This window comes from Mchenga conophoros, linkage group LG17 (genome assembly GCF_057382185.1).
Source record: "Mchenga conophoros isolate Kocher_MC1m ecotype Shallow Benthic linkage group LG17, M_conophoros_male_GT1.1, whole genome shotgun sequence".
Taxonomy (NCBI): domain Eukaryota; kingdom Metazoa; phylum Chordata; class Actinopteri; order Cichliformes; family Cichlidae; genus Mchenga; species Mchenga conophoros.
The window spans coordinates 20,680,381-20,701,829 of record NC_140542.1 but is presented as its reverse complement, the minus strand read 5'-3'; the positions used below and the strand labels follow the sequence as shown (position 1 = coordinate 20,701,829).

At 43.3% G+C, this 21,449-nt stretch overlaps 1 protein-coding gene and 1 long non-coding RNA gene across 8 annotated transcripts; one reads left to right on the top strand and one right to left on the bottom strand.

Moving 5' to 3' along the window:
* Positions 1-887: 887 nt before the first annotated feature.
* On the bottom strand, positions 888-18,769 carry saxo6 (stabilizer of axonemal microtubules 6). Of its 7 annotated transcripts, none has more exons than XM_085251121.1 (16): positions 18,529-18,767; positions 17,959-18,058; positions 17,733-17,864; positions 17,205-17,345; positions 16,965-17,059; positions 16,745-16,885; positions 15,604-15,765; positions 14,459-14,562; positions 14,296-14,383; positions 8,026-8,252; positions 7,771-7,950; positions 7,052-7,134; positions 6,125-6,186; positions 5,801-6,047; positions 1,736-1,798; positions 888-1,647 (listed from the first exon to the last, which is right to left on the bottom strand). In XM_085251121.1, exons 1-16 carry the CDS (start codon positions 18,544-18,546, stop codon positions 1,538-1,540), a joined length of 1,953 nt encoding a protein of 650 aa, XP_085107247.1. In that variant the 5' UTR covers positions 18,547-18,767; the 3' UTR covers positions 888-1,537. The 7 variants fall into 7 exon arrangements, 6 of the variants coding, with proteins under 6 accessions (XP_085107247.1, XP_085107249.1, XP_085107250.1 ...); XM_085251123.1 differs by having other exon boundaries at positions 14,296-14,338; XM_085251124.1 differs by having other exon boundaries at positions 17,781-17,864.
* LOC146555421 (uncharacterized) lies at positions 18,526-20,814 on the top strand. The gene is made up of 2 exons (XR_014889125.1): positions 18,526-19,799; positions 20,003-20,814. It is a non-coding gene; the product is annotated as an uncharacterized LOC146555421 (long non-coding RNA).
* Positions 20,815-21,449: the final 635 nt, after the last annotated feature.

Genomic DNA, 21,449 nt, shown 5'->3' with positions numbered 1-21,449 from the left:
TGTAATTCAATATAAGTATGCAAATGAAGATGAAAACCTTTCAATAGTTAAAAATATACAAGACAAATTATTATCTGAAAGCATGAGAGACGTGGTGTGGCTCATCTCGCTCGGGCGCCTCCCTGTGAGAGCGGTGGTAAAATGGAGTTGTTTTGTTACCACCATGAAATGCCCTATGACAGGTTGTGATGAAGATGAGACCCTAGAACATCTCCTATTGGACTGTTATAGGACAACTGAGATCAGGCAGAAAATGACAGAAATTGGCTATGATGTGGATGTTAATATTAAAGCAGTTAAATATGGTTTGTTTAAAGAAAAAATGTGTGACGACAAAAGGAGACTCTTTTGGTTAGTAATGTGTGTAATAAACACACATATTTGGAAAACTCGTGCCAAAGGAGTGTTAGAACAAAAGATGATAAGTAGTGATGTGGTGAGTAAACATATCATTACAGACCTTCGGAGAAGACGAACAATGGACCTGAAACTTGGGAAAGTTTTCCCCTGGAACGAATTAAAACTGTAAGTCTTGTGAGCGTTGTGTGGACTCAGATGCTAGATTTTCCTCCTTGTTTCTCCCTTTTGTATGTGCTCAAGGTTTTGTATATGTAATTGTATGTGTATGTGCATTTTATATGTAAACTTGTTTACTTTAAATAAAGTTGGAAAAAAAAAAAGTAGCTGCTATTCGCTTGTTTGATGTTTTGGTATATCCATTGTGTTTGTACAAAGCAAGCTGCTCGGTATTGTATCCTCTCTGACTGAAGGAAGTGATTTAAATATTTGCTTTTCCTCCCAGGGTGACATCACCTCAATGCTTACAGAGGAACAGACCATTAAAGAAGAGACACTAGGTGTGGAAAAAAAAAAAAGGTTTTCAGGAATTTTTCTGTTCTTTCCTGGTTTAATGAAAGTGACTAATATAAAATCAGACATTTGACCTGTAGGAAACAAAGCAACATGATTGATTCATAGGAACCTTTTTCATGCCAACCTCAAAAGAAACTTCATGTTTTTAGCTTTATTATTAGTAACAAAACATGAAACAAAAAAATAAAATTCTCTGTGTTATTGTAGGTTTTTACCTTAAAATAAAAAGCACAACTTTTGTTTGTGATTTGGCGCTATGTAAATAAAATTGAACTCAATTATATTGAATCTATGTACAGTTGTGTTCATAAGGAACTAAAATAAGCTGTCGCTGTGTGTCCCTTCAAAGTGTGTCACTGTCACGACTTTGGTGGAAACTTTTGTCCGACTGACCGGTCTGACCTCATTCCCTCAAAACCTGAGGAAGAATTCATGCCTGTTTCACACCAACATGTCTACATTTTTTCAAAGGTTTTAAAGTCCTGGAGTTTTAAGGAAAGTCGAGTAAAAGGAAACAAAATTGAGTCAGTGTATTATCATTTTCATTTGTATTTCTCTCAAAGGTCAAAGGATTACAGTAAAATCAATAAAACACACGATTATCGCTCTTATTTAAATTAATCTATAAAAACCTCATCCTGACTACATTAAAAAACATGCTGGGTCATCTCTTCCCCCAGAAGTCCTCCCGTCTCTTCTGAGCGCGCTCCAGAACGGCAGACGCCATGGAGCAGGAGGCTCCAGAGCGCCATGACAGCACAGAGACCCTGTCGTCTGGGTAACAGATGCAAAAAGAAAAAAAAAAGTCAAATAATTGTCATTTTAATTAGAAGGAGTTTATCTTAAAAGACATTTGGTTCACCTTCGTCTGAGCCACAGCCTCCGCCCGGACACGGACGCTCCCTGAACCTCAACCCCAGCTCACCTAAGAACATGCACAACAACCAGATTCATTGATCAGTCGCTAGCAAAGACACACACACACACACACACACACACACACACACACACACACACACACACACGCACAGATTGCCTCCTGTGGTACACTATCTTTCCCTGTGTTCAGGTCTCAATATGAAATCCGAGCTGTTGAGAAAAATGAAATCTGAAAAGAAAATGAGAAGGAAGTGAGGAGCGGAGGGGAAGGCCAGGCCATCCGCCTGTCTGCAGCAGGAGGAGCTGCTTGTATAATAAGATAAGATAAGATAAGATAACCTTTATTAGTCCCACACGTGGGAAATTTGTTTTGTCACAGCAGGAAGTGGACAGTGCAAAAGTTATGACGCAAAAATTAGAATACAATAAGAATAAATACAGTACACAACTGTACAGAATAGAATAAAATAATATACTATATACAGTAGAATAAAATAGAATAAAAATATACAATAAGATAAAAATAGAATACGAATGCTATATTCAACTGAGTAAAAATACAACGATGCCAGAAAAGATTATTGCACTTAGTGTTATTGCACATGTGAGGATGTGTGTTTGTTCAGTTAAAGTCTTTGTTGTGGAGTCTGACAGCAGTGGGGAGGAAAGACCTGCGAAATCTCTCCGTCCCACACCGTGGGTGCCGCAGTCTCCCACTGAAGGAGCTGCTCAGTGCTGTCACAGTCTGCTGCATGGGGTGGGAGACGTTGTCCAACAGGGATGACAGCTTAGCCGCCGTTCTCCTGTCACTCACCACCTCCACTGGGTCCAGAGGGCATCCTAGAACAGAGCTGGCCCTTCGGATCACCCTGTTCAGTCTCTTCCTGTCCCCAGCAGAGATGCTGCCGCCCCAGCAGACCACACCATAAAAGATAGCAGAAGCCACCACAGAGTCATAGAAGGTCTTCAGGAGTGGGCCCTCCACCCCAAACGACCTGAGTCTCCGCAGCAGGTACAGCCTGCTCTGCCCTTTCCTGTAGAGGGCGTCTGAGTTATGAGTCCAGTCCAGTCTGTTGTTCAGATGAACACCAAGGTACCTGTAGCTGTCCACAGCCTCAATGTCCATACCCTGGATGTTCAGTGGTTGCAGTGGAGAATGCTTGTGCCTGCGGAAGTCTACCACCAGCTCCTTGGTTTTACTGGCGTTGATCTGGAGGTAGTTCAGCTGGCACCAGTCCACAAAGTCTTGAGTCAGTCCTCTGTACTCCTTGTCGTCCCCATCAGTGATGAGGCCGACTATTGCAGAGTCATCAGAGAACTTCTGCAGGAAGCACTGGGTGGAATTGTGGGAGAAGTCTGCAGTGTAGATGGTGAAGAGGAACGGAGCCAGAACCGTTCCCTGTGGGGCCCCCGTACTGCAGACGACCCTGTCCGACACACAGCCCTGAGTCCTCACATACTGTGGTCGGTCGGTGAGGTAGTCCAGGATCCAGGTAGTGAGGTGATGGTCCACTCCAGAGTTCTCCAGCTTGTCCTTCAGAACCGAGGGAAGAATAGTGTTGAAGGCACTGGAGAAATCAAAGAACATGATTCTCACAGTGCTTCCAGCGGTCTCCAGGTGAGCGAGGGAACGATGTAGGAGGTGAATGACGGCATCATCCGCTCCAATGCCAGGCTGGTAGGCAAACTGAAGTGGGTCCAGTGATGAGCTTGTTAGGCGCCGAAGCTGAGCCAGGACCAACCGCTCCAGGGTCTTCATCAGGTGGGATGTCAGAGCCACCGGCCTGTAGCTGTTGAGGTCCTTGGGGCGTGAAGTCTTTGGCACTGGTACAACACAGGAGGTTTTCCAGAGCTGTGGGACTCTTCCCAACCTCAGGCTCAGGTTGAAGAGGTGCTCCATCACCCCACACAGTTGGTCCGCGCAGGACCTGACGACCCTCGAGCTGATGCCATCTGGGCCCGCTGCCTTCTTGCCATTAATCCTCCTCAGTTCCCTCCTAACCTGGGTGGTTGAGAGAGACAGGCTGGAGCCTTGTGTTGAGTGTGTATTGGATGCTGTTGTTGGGGGTGGGGAGGAGTGAGCAGGGTGAATAGAGGAGGTGTGAAGTGTCTGAGGTGGAACAGCAGCAGTGGGGGTGGGTGAGTCTGCAGCCGATGTTGTAGACTGTCTCATGGCTGAATCAAATCTGTTGAAGAAATGATTCAGTTCATTTGCCCATCTCACATCCCTCCCAGGCAGAGAGTTCTGCTGTTTGTGGCCTGAGATGGTTCTGAGGCCTCTCCAGACTTCACCAACGTTGTTTTGCTGAAGCTGGTTCTCCATCTTCTGCCTGTAGCTGTCCTTCCCATTCCTTATCAGTCCCCTCAACTCTCTCTGCACCCTTTTCAACTCCTCTTTGTCTTTGGATTTGAAGGCCCTCCTCTTCTGCTTGAGGACAGCTTTAATTTCTGGGGTAATCCAAGGTTTGTTGTTGGAGAAACACCGTACAGTCCTGGTAGGTACGGTGTTATCCACACAGAAATTAATATAGTCAGTAATGCATGTAGTAAGGACTACATGCATACAAGTAATCAGGACTGAGGAGTAATTCATAAAAGTGTGCCAGTGTTACACCACGCTCTCCACATTAAATGTAACACTTTTCATGTTTACTCAAAAACTGCCAAAGCATGTAGTTCCTCCAACTCCTCTTGAGGCTCCAGCAGTCAGTCAGTCAGTCAACACAGGCTCACATGATAAAAATCTGTTTACAGCAGAAATAAACATGTTCACAGCCTGATACAAACACTGTTTTATCTCTGTAACTATTGTCTTCTTTCATAACAGATCCACAGGAGCTGAACCTTTATTTAGCTTACCCCGGTTGAATTGAAGGCCTACAGTCTGTATTATTATATATATATATATATATATTTTTTTTAATTATATTATTATTATTATTACTATTATATTGGCCTCTTTGACTGGCATGTATTTTATTGATTGAAAGGTGCTAGCTGTCTGCTAGACTTCACCTCATCTAACTGGAGTCACTGAACTCTACCTCTAGACCATGTTTGTGCTGTTGATGTTTTTTGTATTATTTTTAATACAATTATCTGACCAATAATATGACTGCTGTATTGTAACTGTGCCAAAAGATCGTCCAAGAACTCGGAGCTCCAGTTTTGATGAGTAAGTCTATGCTAACTAGCCAGCATTAATTATTGGCTTAGCACTCCAACCTGTTGCTCAAACACAGTCACTTGCAGCTACAGAGAACAACAACGTGGTAGCCAGAATGCTACATTTAAATCTCCAAAGTGGAGACTCCATCTTTAATTTACAGTCTCTAATGATTAACCTTATGTGTAATTTCATGAAGGAAGACCTGTAATCCCTCACCTCCCTGCTCACTTGGCTATTCAGCTGCTAGTCTATTCTTCTTTTTCCCATACTGCCAAACTTAATGGTGACATCATTGGTTTAGTCTAATCATTGTCTCCCTCACATTCTGTGAGCCAATGAGCCTTCATGCTTTCAATCTCAGCACTCTTCTATCAGTCTGCCTGTCAGACTGAGACCTCCCTCCCCATCTCTTCTTCACCCTGGTCTAACCACTGGAGAGTTTATTACTAAATTCTGTTGTGAGATAAATCAAGTTGAACTCTTCCAAATGATCACTCCTCACTGAACTATGAACAGTTTATGAATCGTATGTATGAAGGTCTGAGGTCTCATCCGCTTGCTGAGGGGATAAGAACATGGCAAGAGGTCTGAAGAAGACGATGATCTCTAATCCTAACACGGTTTTGGAGGCCACTTCCAACCCTTTAACACAACTTGATCCTGATAGGCTGCAGGAATACTAATAGACTGAGTGACCAATCAAAACTTAGAGGCAGTTTATATAAAATGACACCTTATTTAGAGCAATCCTGCCTGCTGATGAGCTTGTACTTTAAATCTGTTCTAACTGCTCAGTAACAGAACTGGTGGCTTTCTCCAGGTCTTTCCACACCACTGCACAGCCCAATCAAGTGCCTTAATTCCAGTTCTGATGCTCACCGTTGTGCTGAAAGTCCGGGTGTCTCAGGGTGCCCTGGAAACCATGCAGCGGGGCCGGGACAAGAGGCGGTGGCGCTGCAGCAGGTGAAAGTGTTTGCTTCATCCTGATTGGTCTAAACGAAGGGCTGGAGGCTGATTTGTGGTCATGGGCTGGGCTATAGGAGACAGCGATATTGTCTGACCACGCTTCCTTACGTTTGGCTGGTGTTTCTGACCCTGCTGCCATGGAAACAGCCGACCCACATCTCTGAACACAGAAAGAATCACATCAGTGTCACAAGCCGATATCATTTAAGTTCAGATGATCTATACTTTCATCACTACCTGATGTTTGAGTGGAGAAGAGCCATCAGTGCTCCTCAGTTTCCCAACCAATATAGCGCCTCCTGCAGGACAATCACAGGCATTAATGTATTTATGTGCTGGCAGTAACATCTGCTCATTTACACCAATTTATTTATGACTCTACCAGCGTGGCTTTGCATGATTCACAGATCACAATAATCCTTCTTTATCTTACACAGGGCCTTAGTGCGGACCCTCAGTTCATTCTCTGTCTGACAAATTCTGTTTTAGCTCCTCTCCCTTTAACACACTCTTCTGATTGGTAAGCCCTTCGTATATAGGCTCTTTGACATCACACAGCCCTAAAAGCAAAAAAAAAAACTGTGATAAACTGAGCTTCTGGCTCACACTGACTACTTGACTTCATTACCTGAAACATTGGTCATGTTTAATAATAAAATCCATCAGTAGAACAAAAGATAAATGTCAAAGTAAGTAATGGGAATATGCATAAGTCTTTGGGATAAAAGAATGAGAATTACAGCTGACAGATATCAGAGGTTTTTTTTACGTGTTGGTCTTTCCTCATGGATTCCGATGAACTTCAATCCATTCAGAATGTGTAATTTCAGTTTAGTTAATATTCTTCTCCCAGGTCTTGGCAATCGGGAGACAAAACATGACCACTCTGCTTTTCTACAACTGGTAGGGTTGGTGTTGGATTCCTGACGACTTGGACCTCAAACACTTAAAAAGCAAATAAAAAGCTCAGATAGGAGCCAGTGGGTTTAAGATCTGGTAAAAAACCTTTTTAACCTGCATGCAGTTGATGCCAGATTAAATGTGATTAGGTCACAGAACTCGAACTCGACTCGAACCAGCTTAATGTTACAGGTTACACTGCATCTATTTACTTATTAAATATGAAATTTATCTATCTAATGTGAAGGAAAGATGTCTGCATACCAGCAGCAGGGGTGGTCAGGTCGTGATGAGTCCTCTGAACCGGCTTCATTTTTATCTCGGGAGTTGGCAGCCTTCCTTCCTCTCTATGCGCGCGCGCGCACACACACACACACACACACACACACACACACACACACACACAGTTCCTGAGAATGAGCGAGGCTGCTTTGATCTGAGTGTCAAACTTTTGAGTCACTGTTTTCTTCAGCAGAAATGGAGCTGAATCGAGGCCCTTCTGTCTCCTCTCAGACGTCACGTCGGTTTCATGTGAAGTAACCAGCTAATGTTAGCAGACGACTGAACCTTTAAACCAGCTGCAGCAGACCTCATCTAACCTGTGGGTCTGTCCTGGTCTTTATGATTGATGATGTCATTCCTTGGTGCTGCATTTGATTGGCTGTAGTGTGTTCTCATCTACAGAGAGGTGACAGATTGAAGGGAAAAAAAACAGACGAGTATCCAGGATCTCTGACAGTTTATCCTGGTTTTTCCTTTCATTTGTCACCAGCCTCATCAGGCTTATTTCCTTTATTTTTCTGGATAACTCAAACTTCAATCTGACCTTTTAAAATAATTTCTTCTTCTATTTTTTTCTCATTTTTTCTCAATAAACTCCTGAGATTATCTGTCAAATCCAGTAGAGACAGTCCCTCCATTACTCCGCTATCCTTTCACAGAGAACAGTGAGAGAAAAGAGAGACTGTAAAGAGGAAACTCACTCATCTGTAGTTTCTTCTTCTTCCTGTTTTTCCTCTTCTTCTTCATCTTCTTTTTCTTCTTCCCCCCAGGCTGTACGGCGTTCAGCAGGAGGTCCCGGTACGGCTTGTTTTTTTATTCGTGTGTCCTTGCTCATTTGCTGTGTTTCTGAGCCTGCGATGGAGGATCTCTTACTGGAGTGACTGAACAGACGACAGAAATCAGCACAGAGCAGCGTTCAGTTCTTTGTTTTACTTCTAACCAGCTGCATCTCTCACCTAGCCAGGTCCAGGGGCTCCACACAGGAAGTGCTGTAGCTGTGGCGGTCAGGTGAGGAGTCGGGGGGAAAGCAGGGGGAGGCAGGGTCATTAGCTGAGACCGTAGTGTCCGTCGGCTCCCACAGAACATTGTGTTCGGATACCAGCTGGCTCAGATGGTCTCTGGAAAAGTTGGTCCCCCAGGCGCGATGACGATACAACAACGCCTTCTGCTTCAACTCCTTCACCTGGAAACAAATAAATGGATCATCCCACCTTCTAAGGAAGAAGTCTTTATTTCCAGACATTTTTTGCTGGCTGTAATAAGCAGCTCATGGAGGTTAAGACTGTAACTGAATTCCCGTAAGAACTTAGTTGGATAGCTGTTTTAAAGCATTATCTAAATGAACTTCAGATAACTGGCCACAGACGCCAGTCGGTCAGAAACTGTATGAGTATCAGAACTGTAAACACTGTGTGCGCGGTGAGTCTGACACCAGCATTATGAAGTTTGCGGATGACAATACAGTCATTGTGCAGAGATGAGGCAAGACTGGAGGCCAGGTGGAAAATAACCTTTCTCTAAGTGCAGATAAGATCAAGGCATGTACATGTGTGATCTCACCTGGTCTTGCAGCATCCAGCAGCTTCTAAAGAAATCACAGCACAGACTTAACTTTGCTGAAGAAATTTGGAATATCGGCCAAAGTCCTTAGCAACGTTTACAGATGTGCAGTCGCTACCTCAGTCACAGTGCAGCTTCAGAACAGGAAGACTTATCTCCTGCAGCTCAGTACATCTCAGGAGCAGCCTTGACGTCACTACAGGACATTTACACCTACAGGATTGTAGGGAGTGTCCATAACATCGCCTACCCAAACTTCTGCCCTTCAGTATATGCTACAGTGGTCTGAAATCAAGGGCAGACTCCTGAATAAGACAATCAGTACTGCCCCTCTCCTACCCTATCACTGCTGTAACTATTATTATCTGCTATTGCACTTTCTCATTTCTACTTCAATCTAGAAGTTTTCAGTAGAAAAATTTACATTATCTAATACTGAAAGCAGAAGATCAGGTGAGGAGCGAGACCAGGAAAATGGTTGTGATTGTTTCACTGGGATTCATCCTCCAGGTTGAGGCTGTCGGTGTGGAACTCTTCTGTAACGTCCTGAGAGGTCAGACACTCAGAGGAAACGACCAAACTGTGGTGCACTTTTCTTCCCATGACTTCATCCACTTTCAAAAATCAAAATAAAGATGATATAATCCAGACATGAATGGTAAATGGGCTGGTACTTACATAGTTCACCAGTGTGTGAATGTGACAGTGAATGAATAGTGGAATTGTAAAGCGCTTTGAGAGTCTCGAAAAGCACTATATAAATGCAATCCATTATTAATATTATTATTATAGTGCCTTTCAACTCAATGCTCCGTGCTCAAAGCACTTTCTACCACAGATTATTTTTAGAGCCTAACTCCTGCGATAAACGAGGGACCACTGTATTAATATAGAGATCCTCCAGATTTAAACTGTATTACCCTTCCAGGACCTGAAGCTCAGGAAAGCACTCCACCAACAGCCAAATCCATCTGTTCTCTGATTGGATTGTTAAGTTTGTGATTGACATGACATTGACCAATCAGCTGAAAGGAAGAAAAATTGGGTCAAAATTTGTGCTTGCAAGTTGAAAGTCACACACAGCCAGGGAACTTGAGCGCAGAGTTTTACACATAGTATTTTGCTTTGTATCTGTAAGCAGACCTTAACGGAAAAAAAAAAATTGCAACTTGTGTAAATATTTTTTACAAACAAGTACAAAATATTTATGACCACAATTTGAGCCCATATTTCTATGCCACTGAAAAGTAAAAAACACCAGAGTGGAGTGGTTTCAACTTAACTTCCACACACATAGGTCACCGCCAACCTATCTAGGGTTAGGGTTCACTTCCAGCCATTTCTGCAAGGCTTTGAACACGCATATGGAAACGCTTTAAGCAGAAAACGTTAAAGTTGAAATAAATGTTAATATCTAGTTTTTAAAAATGAGCTAATTTAGCATGCAGCTAAAACAAAACTTAACTGTAACACTTGACAGGTTCCTGGTGACCTCAAGGATGTTAACTGGGTTAATTAATTTAACAAGATTAATTTGATGAACTTTTAACATTGTTGCCATTGTACATTGTTTTCTTTACTCTGAAGTTTGCATAGGAATGCTATGAAACCCCCTTATGGTCACAGAGGGGGATTTCTTTTTTCTGGATAATTTCTCTGTTTACTTGAAGTAAAGTTTCCATTGTCTGTGACCACATAAAAAGGCTGAGATACAGCATTGTGTGTTTAGCAGAAAACTGCAGCTGTTTGTGACCACAGCGCGTAGTTACTGTCTCAGCTGTGACTGTCAGGTAGTCAGGTAGTCTTCACTGACTGTAACGGTGTTTGGTGTTAATATCCTAACTGGAACACATCAGTTAAAGTCTTAGTGGAAGCTTCTGTATCCCTGAACTCCTGTGGTGTAGTGCTGACACACCACAGCTATCAAACAAGAACCACAGCTTTAAACAGCACGGACAGATACTTCCGTGACAGCATACAATCGACCACAAATGATCTTTAAGTCTGAGCAGTAACCGTAAGCAGCCAAAGCCTCGGCAGCTTTATCCTGCCTTCTAAAAAAGGCAATAAGCAAGAAATGCATCATGTCACATCATCAGTCCTTTCTATAGCATCTGCACAGTGGGATAAAGGCAGGGATAAAGCAAAAGGTTTTGAAGACGGATGCAAAAATTATGTCAAAAATATTCCCTGTTAGGAAAGAACTTTCTAATTGTCACTCTAAAGGAGCTCCAACAAAAGCAGCAGCTACAACAATATTTCTTAATACACTTTATACATTTACATTAAGACTGGCTGAAGATAATTTCAGTCTAGCAGTTACTCACCAGACTGCCTTTAGAGCGTCAGGGTTGCCTGAGGCAGCTTCCTAATGATTTAGCACCTCCTGACTTTTCTTATTGATGTCAAATACACTGTTATCAAGGTGTTTCTACACAGGACGAGGTTAAAGCAACAAGACTGACCAGGAACCACTGGATCCCAAACAAATTCAACAACGTATAGAAATAACCATTAGTGACTTTGGTACCTCTCAAAGAGTCTTGAACTATTATACCTAAAGCTTGACAGTGTTACATTCTGAAGAGTTTTTTTCATGTAAAGGATCCTAAGACCATCCCCCTCTGCTGTCTTTGACTACCAACAACATTAGACCCTCAAAAAATTCTACAGTTTGCAATCTGAGTACAAAGAGGAGCTCAAACTACATAGGGTCATGCCATGCCTGAGTCCCTTTCATTCACTGCTAAACTTTACAGAGGCACATGTTCAGTGTGGTGTCCTCTTTTGTTGGCTCATACTGCATCCACTGATCCTGAGACCCTCCACATCTTTTGAGCCTTTTTAGAGACATGAAATCTGATAAATCTGCACTTCAGCTTCAGCTGATTGTTTCATATGTGCTCTGAGAGGTATAATAAAAACTCAGAAAACTCTGTCAGCAGTCCAAACATTTCCAGATCTGTATGTGCTCCAATGAACCCTTCTGTCCTAAAAGTTATACAAAGATGACAAATTTAAATACTTGCATGTTGACTATATTGTGCAGCCTGACAGATTCGACAGTGAATGCTGCAGTCCAATCATGCCCAAGTTACTTGGAACTCAGCAACATGATGAGGCAACAAGAGCATGTGTGAATAATCGGAATAGAGTGGATCAAAAGACAACACAAATTCGTAGAAAGTGTGTTGGTTGGTGCACGTGATTGGCACATTAGCAAATTAATGAGTGAGCAGGAGGGAAGTGCTGAACAACAAGTTTCCTGCAGATTTATGGGAAATGATTTAAAGGTTTGCGCAACCAAATGTGCATTTGCTCAAAAGTTCTTCCGCCTTTCTCAGATCATGCTGGGATCAAAAGTTAACAATGAAGCTGCTAATAAAGATGCTGATCTGCTCTGATTGTGTAATGTGTCACAGTAGATTCTTGTAAAAAGTCACCCAACCCTGACCCCAGCCCAACCCTGGATAACCCTGACCCTATTCTGAAACCTCAGAATGTTTCCAGTCTGAACCTAACCGAGCAACCCAGCACCAGTAAGCCTGACGCTGCACCTCTCTCTGACAACTGTCGCCCTGATGAATTCACAGCTTGTGACGCCAGCCGACAACTTCCCTGCACACACTGGAAGTTTTTGAAGGCCACCGCAGGCTTGGAAAGCTTAACCAGATGGTTACACCTCCCACAGATTCACTGATCTTATTTTCACTGAGCAGCTGTTTCTGTGTGAAAGAATCTGCAGCACAGGTAGCTTTAATCTTCTACTGACTTTATTAGACAAAACCCTCAAAAATATACTCCTGAATGCTACTTCACAAAGTTTCCTGTGAAGAGTGGAGGTCTGGTTTTAGGAGGGCGGAAATTCACAATCAAACCACATTAAAAGACTTTTGTAAATGCTTGCTGTTTACAGCCAGTTATGCAATACATATGTTAAAGAAAGGGACAGAAATATGTGCCCGACGCTGTAAGATCGGTGTACATTTTGACCTTGAAGCACCTCTGTAGTCGTGCGTGGGTTATTTCCATTTATAAATGGAACTGGTCTGACCCACTTTAGATCAAACTAGGCTGCATGCTGCCCACGAGCAAAGATCAGTCTGATGCCCCTGGAATCAAATATAAAGTCAATTCCGGTTGTTTTGGTCTTTTTAAGTGTCAGACAAACTTCTGACTGACAACTAGTTAGCCAGCAAGTGTGCAGAAAAGATGGTGATGGTGAAAACGCTTTATCACTGGACTCCACACCCATCCTTCAAACAGTTAGGCCTTTGTGCAGCATGTTTTTGTAGATACTTGCCTGCAGAAAGGCCTTTTCTCCAGAAACCCACTTGTGCTGTGTAAGCTGAACGCTGATTGGTTGAGGAGTAGGAAAAGCCAAAATAGCTACCGCAAGGTTGAAGAGGAACAGGAGAAGCTCGAATGAAACGTCAGACAGCATGAGACATAGAGACAGCGGTTGCAGTGGACACGTTCACTTTCACTTCAGATCTTTAAAGAACTTCACTCTTCTCTGTAGCTGATGGACCAGCAACACCCAAAGCTGGAGCGGCCCAAAAGCCAGCTGCACCACAGACTCTGGGCACTGCCTCCATCAGGCAGCAGATGCTCTCTGCAGGGGAAGCAGGAGCTCACTATAAGAGCAGCAAAGCAGCAGCATGGATGGAGCTGCAGGAACAGCTTCAGGAAATATTCAGTTGAAACAGGAGAGTTTAAAGTGTTTCATGTTGCTGTGACAACGCTTTCCATCCATCTGGTAGGAGCATACCTGTGTGTGTGTGTGTGTGTGTGTGTGTGTGTGTGTGTGTGTGTGTGTGTGTGTGTGTGTGTGTATGACTAAGTCTGACATGTTTCCCTGAAATGAAGCTCTGTGGTTTCACTGCTGACACTAGCACTCTGGTTTTCTATCAGCAACATACAAACACACACACACACACACACACACACACACACACACACACACACACACACACGCACGCACACAGAAACACAAAACAGGAAAACACACACTCTGTTCAGGCAGCATTGAGGGTGATCAGTGATCAATGCTGATGACTGGGGCTTACAGTTAAACATGGTTAAATACTGTTTGAAACACTGAATGTTAAACACGTTATTTTAAATCCTCCGGTGTGTTTGTCCGCTGCTGGATGGTGGAAAATGTCAAATTCAGAGTGAGGGGAAGCTGTGTAACAGTGCAGAGCAAGCACCCAATCTGACCCTGACTCAGGAAATCAGTTAACAGGTTGTGTGAAAGATAAGGAGACAGAGATGAATGGGAACGGTTTCAGGCATCTCCAGACACTTTCAGACCTGTCACATGAGCTCTTCTCAGTGCAGAGAACAAGGCACCGTTGGAGGCCCGACAAGCTTTGGTGTTCTCTGTGAAGGAAGGTTGAGCTGCACTGTGAGCAGAGGGCCCACTGTTAGAGGATGGGCACTGTGATTGGGTCATTTTGTAGGCTTTATTTCTGTAAATTTGTGGTTTTGTCAGTTTTGGTCCTCCATATAACCAGGTAAGAAACAAACTTTGAACCTCTCTCTTCTGTGCTCTGCTATGACCTCTGGTCAGTGTCTGATAGCGTCTCCACCTGCATAACTATACATAAATTAATATGTGTGAAACAGGCTGAGCACTGTGAACGGCTTCGCCGGATCCTGACCTGTTGGGCAGCGCTGTCCATGGCTCCGCCTCCCTCTGGGATCCTGCAGAGGGGAGAACGAAAGCTCGACTCATACTCTGTTAACATCCTGCCAGATACAAACAAACGATTTAATGAATTAGTTTATGAGCACAAAAAATGAGCAACACACACACACACACACCTGTATCCTCTCCGCACTTGGCGCGGAGGGGGCATATCTCTCTGAAGAGCATCCCGCTGGAGGCGGGGCTTCTTCTGTGACTCCTCCTTCCTCCTCCTGGTGGTCTGTAGGTTGAAACAGAACAGATGTGTGTGTGCAGCTCATCAGCAGCTGTGGCTGTTTGCTTAAAGAGGTGTTACACTTAAGCCTACACCATCACTGATTAATGGCTTTAAAGATGAGTAATGGTATAAATGCCTCTGGGAACAAAGGCTTTAAAAAATATGAAAATAGAGTACACAGTCAAAATGCTCTGCTTGGTCCCTTCCTCAACTCAACCTCTGCTTTCTGCTTATTTACAGTGACTTTCTTAGTCTGACATACATCCATTACAAAGTGCCATTATACTCAAATCTTAAAAAAAATCACATTTACAGGTCTTTGTGCTTGAGTCACACGCAGAAATCATAAAATTTCACAGAGCCGACCTCACTGAATGCATTCAGGGTTGTTTTAACTGACCTGGAGTCTGCTCTGCATGACCACTCCTGCTCATTTATGGCCCGAGACTTCCTGGAAACTGACACTCACAGGTCTCATTTCTCCTGCTTCTGTTCTGAAAGCAGAGCTTTTAACTGTGACACACTGGTAATGGAGTCTTATCTGCCTATCTGACACTCTTCTTCACCTCGCCAGCAACTCTGTCTGTCATACTCCTCATCTCTTCTCTCTCTCCTAGTCTCCTGCACAAAACCAATAAAATCTAACCCAGTCAGCCCTGGAGGTTGACGCTTGGCGGGACACAAAGAAGAATCGTCTTGCCTGCAGAACAGCAAATGAATGTGGGGCAAAGTCTTCCTACTGCAGAATTACATATAAACTCAAAGATATAAGACAGAAAAAAAAGACATGAACTGGTTTGGTTTCCAAAAACACTCGAGGATCCAAACACACCATTAACCAAAGTATAAAGTGCAGAAATCAGCATCAGGATGCCTCGAGCTGAGCCTCTACCTTTCACACTGCCTGTGCCAAGCAGAGGTTTAGGTTGTTGACCTTCAGGCAGAGGACCATCAGGTTGGTGTGTGACCTTCAAAATACTATGTGACTTTTCAGGGCATAGTTCACTACACTAAGTAGGTCTTCACATCTGCACACATCTGTACCTTGTATGTTTGGAAGAGCGGGACTCTCTGACCCTCCAGGTGTTTCCGAAGCCGGGGGCCAGCAGGTGGCGCCAGACCCTGGAAGCTGCACTGATACTCTGTTTTCATGGAGACAGGGTTTATCTTGAAGGGCGGGACAGACCGGCTGCTGGAGTGCAGCACCTAGAGAGCAGAAGTGATAATCAATCAATGAAAAGATCCACAGCATCCACAGGTGTGATCATCTCGTTTCCACCTTTCACTCTGCGCCCCTGTATCTGTGTTTAAAGCTCGGTGCTGACCCCTGCTGTGCACAGCAGTACACAGTGTGCTATCAAACCACCCAGAAACTCTGAGTAAGCAGTGGCATATTCATCAAAGGGTAAAATCTGTGACAACCACATATGATTACCACAGTAAAAAACTATACAAAACAGTTGATTTACACAGTATCAGCACTTTGTGGCATTCATGTGCGACTGATCTGATCAGAAAATGTTACAGAAATGAATGTTTGTGACTTAATTTTATTTCAGTTCCGGTTGTGAAATAAAAAACTTTACGAATAGAAATTCATTTCATTTCTTTGATGTGAATATTTTACTTTTATGAATGCTTCCATTTATTTAGATACTGTTTCAAATGACTCACTAAAACTGTACGTTTATCATTAAATGCACCACAAAGAAACAAGCATAATTCCTAATATTATCTATTAACTTTTTTACTCTTTTTCTTTAATTTTTCTATTTATTTTATTTCTGTGTTTTATTTACAGTTGTACACAGATGATAAACTTTTGCAACTTTTAAAAATAAGATGCTTTCATAAATTTAACGACTAATAAAAACAAGACAAAAAATGCAGCATGTTAGAAACTCTACAAAATGACTCTGATTGGCTGAGACTTTTATGAAACTCACTGTCTTTGAAATTATGATCTCGAACTAATTTACTGGAAATATATTTACAGTTTTTATTTTTCTTGCACTCGGCAGTTTTTATTGATCGGAGTGTGCTGGACACAAGGCCCCTCAGGGTAACTTCCAGGTCACACCTGAGGAGCACCGCATGTTTGGTTTATGAGCCGTCGGTGGGCCTGCTCTGCAGCAGCACACCTGGATCTGTGGGAGCTCAAACCTAGGTGTGCATCTGGTCTCACCTGCTCTGCAGTCAGTATGGGCGAAGCAGCAGCGGCTGTTGGCTTCTTCCATCCAAATTGTCTGTGATACTCTGAGTGTTTCCCTCCTGACCTTTGACCTCCTGATCTCAGCCCCACCTTTTGTCTCAGCGCATAATCAATCTACAGGACAAGAACATGACATGCTGTTGGATAGTCTTCAAAGAAACAATGAGGATTTGTCAGTTTTTGCAGACTTCACCTCAGCCCCTGATGGCGCTGGCTGCCCGTTAGCGGCTGTTGTCACAGACTGGCTGGGCTGTGGTTGGCTGTCAGGCTGCAGGGGACGGGACTTCACTGAGGAGAAAAAGAACATGAAACTGCGTGTTGAACATTCAGAACATTAAAGGTCTGTCGGTCATCTGGAGCTGGTTTAGTTTCTCTTTGCTTTATGATATTTGAATCAGTCATCACGTAGCTGCTGCTCCATGTATTTACTCACCAGGTTTTCCATCAGCTGCCGGTTCCTCAGCAGGTCGTGGTCCGGCTGGAGTTTCCGGCTCTGTGGGGGATCCGGGATTTGCTGTTGGTGGATTGGGCTCTGGGGAGGGCATCCTCCTGTGGGCTGAGTGGCTCCTAAAACCTGGCAGTTTGAGAATCATCAAAATTTCCGGCTCGTTCTTTCACTGATAAGACAAACACGATCAAATGAAACATCCTGGAGAGTCTGACCTTTTAGTTAAAGCTGTTTTAGCAAAATGAACTAAACTTCAGGCTTAATCTGTAGTCAGAGAACAGTGTGAACGACTTCTGCTTTCCTCCTGCTGTTCAAATTGGCCTCTTTGTGGAGGCTGTTAGAAAGAGCAATGAAGGTAAACAGGACTTTGTGACTGAATGCAGTCATCCTTGAACTCCAGTGTGACGCTCACATTAAAGACACGTGTGCCACAGCTGGATGTCAAAGCTGGATCTGCAGCCTCTTCTACTTCATATACACCTTCATTATGCAGCAGCAGCATGAGGTTCCTACCAGCAGAGGGCGCTGCTCTGTGAGCCAGAGAGTGCTGCTGCTCATCACCTGGAGGATGGAGCAGAGAGGTGGAGGACTGAGCTGGGCCTAGAGGCCTCCTCAGGCGCTGAAGACCCGGCTCCCTGCTGACACCTGACAGACGAACATCTCATGTGTTCAACCACTTCATGTCAGAGCTCAGGTGCAGCTTGTGTTTGTTTTATTGTGGTGGTTTCGTGTTTCTTACCCATCTCATCGGAGCGAAGACCGGCCAACGGCATGCAGCGCTGAGGAGACGCATTTCTGGAGCGGGAAACACCAAAGCTCTTCTGATACTCAGTCTGACTCTACAACAAAGACACAGAGGTGCAAAGGCTCACAGGATGGAAACAGGTACAAGGTATGATTGAAAAAACTGCTGATCAATTAATCATCAATAGATTAATTATTTTTTAATATAAATATTGGAACTTGTTGCTGTGCAGGTAGATTTAAGGTCCTTACATCCACCGGTTAGTTTCAAAATAAAACTCTGCAGTTTATAACAGTTCAGCGCCAGTTCTTCACGTCTTTATCTGAAAAATCATCTTTCAAAATAAAAGCAGTAATATGGTGCACTCTTAAGCGAAACAGCTTCAGGTTGACGTGTTTTCGGTGTTGCAGTGAGGTGTATATTGTGTTGAATGATTTGGATGGTCTGACTTCATCGGATTAAATCCAGATTAATCCCTCCTCTGCTATCACATGCAGACTGAGGGTCAGGATAACTCATTGTGCAGCATCTGCTGCTAATGCTAACACCTGTTGCGTTGTTTACCTTGAATCGGACGGTCATGGCGCGCTTGCTGCTCTCCAGACACCGCGAGAAGTCACCCCTCTGTCATCACGCGACAGGTTAACTCGTTAACTAGTCGGTTAATGTGCTATAACTAGCTAACTAGCCTGACCAACATGCTGCTAACGACCGGCTCCGCTTCTCTCTTCGGACTAAATCACGGAAACAAGCTACCCCGGTTGCCATGGCAGCTTAGTGTCGTGCGCAGGCGCGTCCACAGCGGGGCGGCGTAGGACGGTGCGTCACTGGACCGACATATTGCTCCGGGATATCTTATGAAGGCAGAGGTCCAAACAGGGTAAAACCACCATTAAAGCACTTGGATGTGTTACAAATGCTACAGCGCTGTCTACGAAACCGGAAGTTTACTTAAATAAAAAATGTTTTAACTTATTATATAATTATGTATAATAATATATTGCCTAATATTTATTTTACAATCCTGCAGCTTGTAAACATCAAATTAAAATAACGTAATTATTTCAACACGTGTACTGACCTGTCAATCACGTGGCTCAAAGTCGTCAAAACGGCTAAACAGAAAACTGGACAGCTGTAGCTCAGATGTGAAGGTCTAATAAATGGGTAACAGATTCAACAGACAAATATAATTCTCATGAATTTCCTGGTTACATTATTTTAATTATTTCGTTTACGTAAACCAAGATTTAAGTCAGTTTAGTCGGGTTAAAATGACTATTATTTATTGTGATATTTTAACAGTGAGATGTCCCACAGGAGGTACTCACCTGTGAAAAATCATACCATGGTGTTTAGTTTTCTCCTACTGGAAAAGTCGAAATGCAGCATAGACATCTGGTATTTTATATAGAAACAGAAACGGACACGTTAAATCCAGCTGAAGCAAGTGCTGAAGAGACAAAACCGGCAGTTCCTCCAACGTCCACCAGAGGCTCCCATTTAAAACCATCCACCCTACAGCCTGGTTAAAAAAAACATGCTGCCTCTATTAACATTTTTCTTTTTAACAACAGCTTTGCAGAGAATTATGTTTTACAATGATTTATGTTCACTTCAGGCTCCAAAAGTGAACAAGATGGTAATGTTTAGGCTTCATAATGCAGGAACAGTTGACAGCATTGACATCACTAATGATTCAGGTCATAATCTATTAAAGCATATATTATTTCATTCATTAATCTTCAAACAGAGATTCTGATCTCAGTACCACCAGATCTGATGGTTCTTCACGCTGAAGATGTTACGGATCAGTCGGTCTTCTGTGGGTGACGGTAATGTGGGGTTTACACAAACCACTTGTTCACCACTTTGGTGGTGATGTGATAGATGTGATAGAAGTATTAGATCTTATGAATTCTATGACACTAAGCTTCTAGTTCCCACAGCTGCCACCTTCCAATACCCATGTTTCCCATGTTTCACACTGATGCACACTCCCCAACTTCAGGCCATGACATATATGCTCTTGATGCAGATCCCCAACATCTGCCTCCACATCCGCACACAATGCGGCTCAGGTGGTAGACCAGTTGGAAGATTGGCGGATGGTTCCTGATGCTGAACTCAAGAGTTTCCCCTGGTGCATCCATCAGAGTGTGAGTGTGTGTGACTGGTTGAATATGTCCAGTAGTAGGAAGTGCTCTCTGAGTATTTAATGTCCATCTTAGTGGCTCCTTGGTTGTCATACCTGGCAGCTTCATCTCATCCTGTTTGTGCAAAGCGAGGTGTAGGCCAAAGTCCAGGTCGCTGAGGCCTTTCTAAACAGCTTCAGGGTGACAAAGAAGAGGAGCAGAGATAGGACACAGCCTTGTCTGTGATGCTGAAGAAGTCCCAGTGACCATTTCTTGGTTTTGCAGCTCAATCGTCGACACAGATCTTTGAAGATGGTAACTAGAGCTCGAGTGATTTGCGCCGTTTGATTTCTACGAGTGGCTGAAATTCAGAATGACTCCACATCACAGGTTGCTGTTACAAAATTGCACCACTTTTATTCATTTAAGGCTTTTTAGTTTTTAACTTTACATTTGGCTTCACTGCCCCCTCCCCTCCCCCTGCCTCCCGCTGCCACTGTGGGTTTCCGTACTGGGAAGAAACCAGTTCAGACCATTTCAGCACCAGTGTTTAATCTCCCAGCAGCTTACTGGGTGGGTTTTTTTTTCCTTTATTTTTTCAAAGCTGATACATCACTGGTTGAACTGGTTTCTTTTACATTTCACTGGTCATCATGCCATACAGAGAAAAAGAAGCAGAATTATATCAGTACTGAGAAAAAAAAAAAAATAATAATTTCTTCGTATTGTGAACTGCTCATTCCAGTTTGCATTCGGCTGTGGCTGCCATGGTCACTTTGACCTCACATCAGATTGAGGACTGGAAAGCAGAGTGAAGTATGTAAATGTGCCTCACATGGTCTGTGACACACTGTAATGCAGCTGTAAGAGTGAACTTTAATGCTTAAACACATGAAATGTAGTCAGATTTTTCTTTTAGTCACATTTACATGTTCATATCTGCTTACAGCTGCCGTACAGCAATACCACTTCTATTAAATGTTTACATGCTGCTCTTAAATGCCAAATACGGGCACTTAAAGTGAAGTGTTACCATCTGCACCTATTTACTGTAGCTGTCAAGACCTCAGTGCGCTTTAAATGAAGTGTGTAAAGACTTTAACACACGTCTGTTTCTGTCCAAACACTCAGTCCTGGCTTCGCGTCTTCAAAGCAACAATTGCAGCTACTTTTCAGTCTGCAGCATCGTTGCAGATGTGTGAAAATAAGGCCTAGCTCCCTTTCTCGTGTTTTCACACAGCTGCTTCTGTTGATTCGCACACGATTAAGAGATCTAAAGAACTTTTTTCCAAAACATCAGACTTGTTTCTTCTTCTTCTTAAACCACACTGACGCCTTCAGAAGTCACAG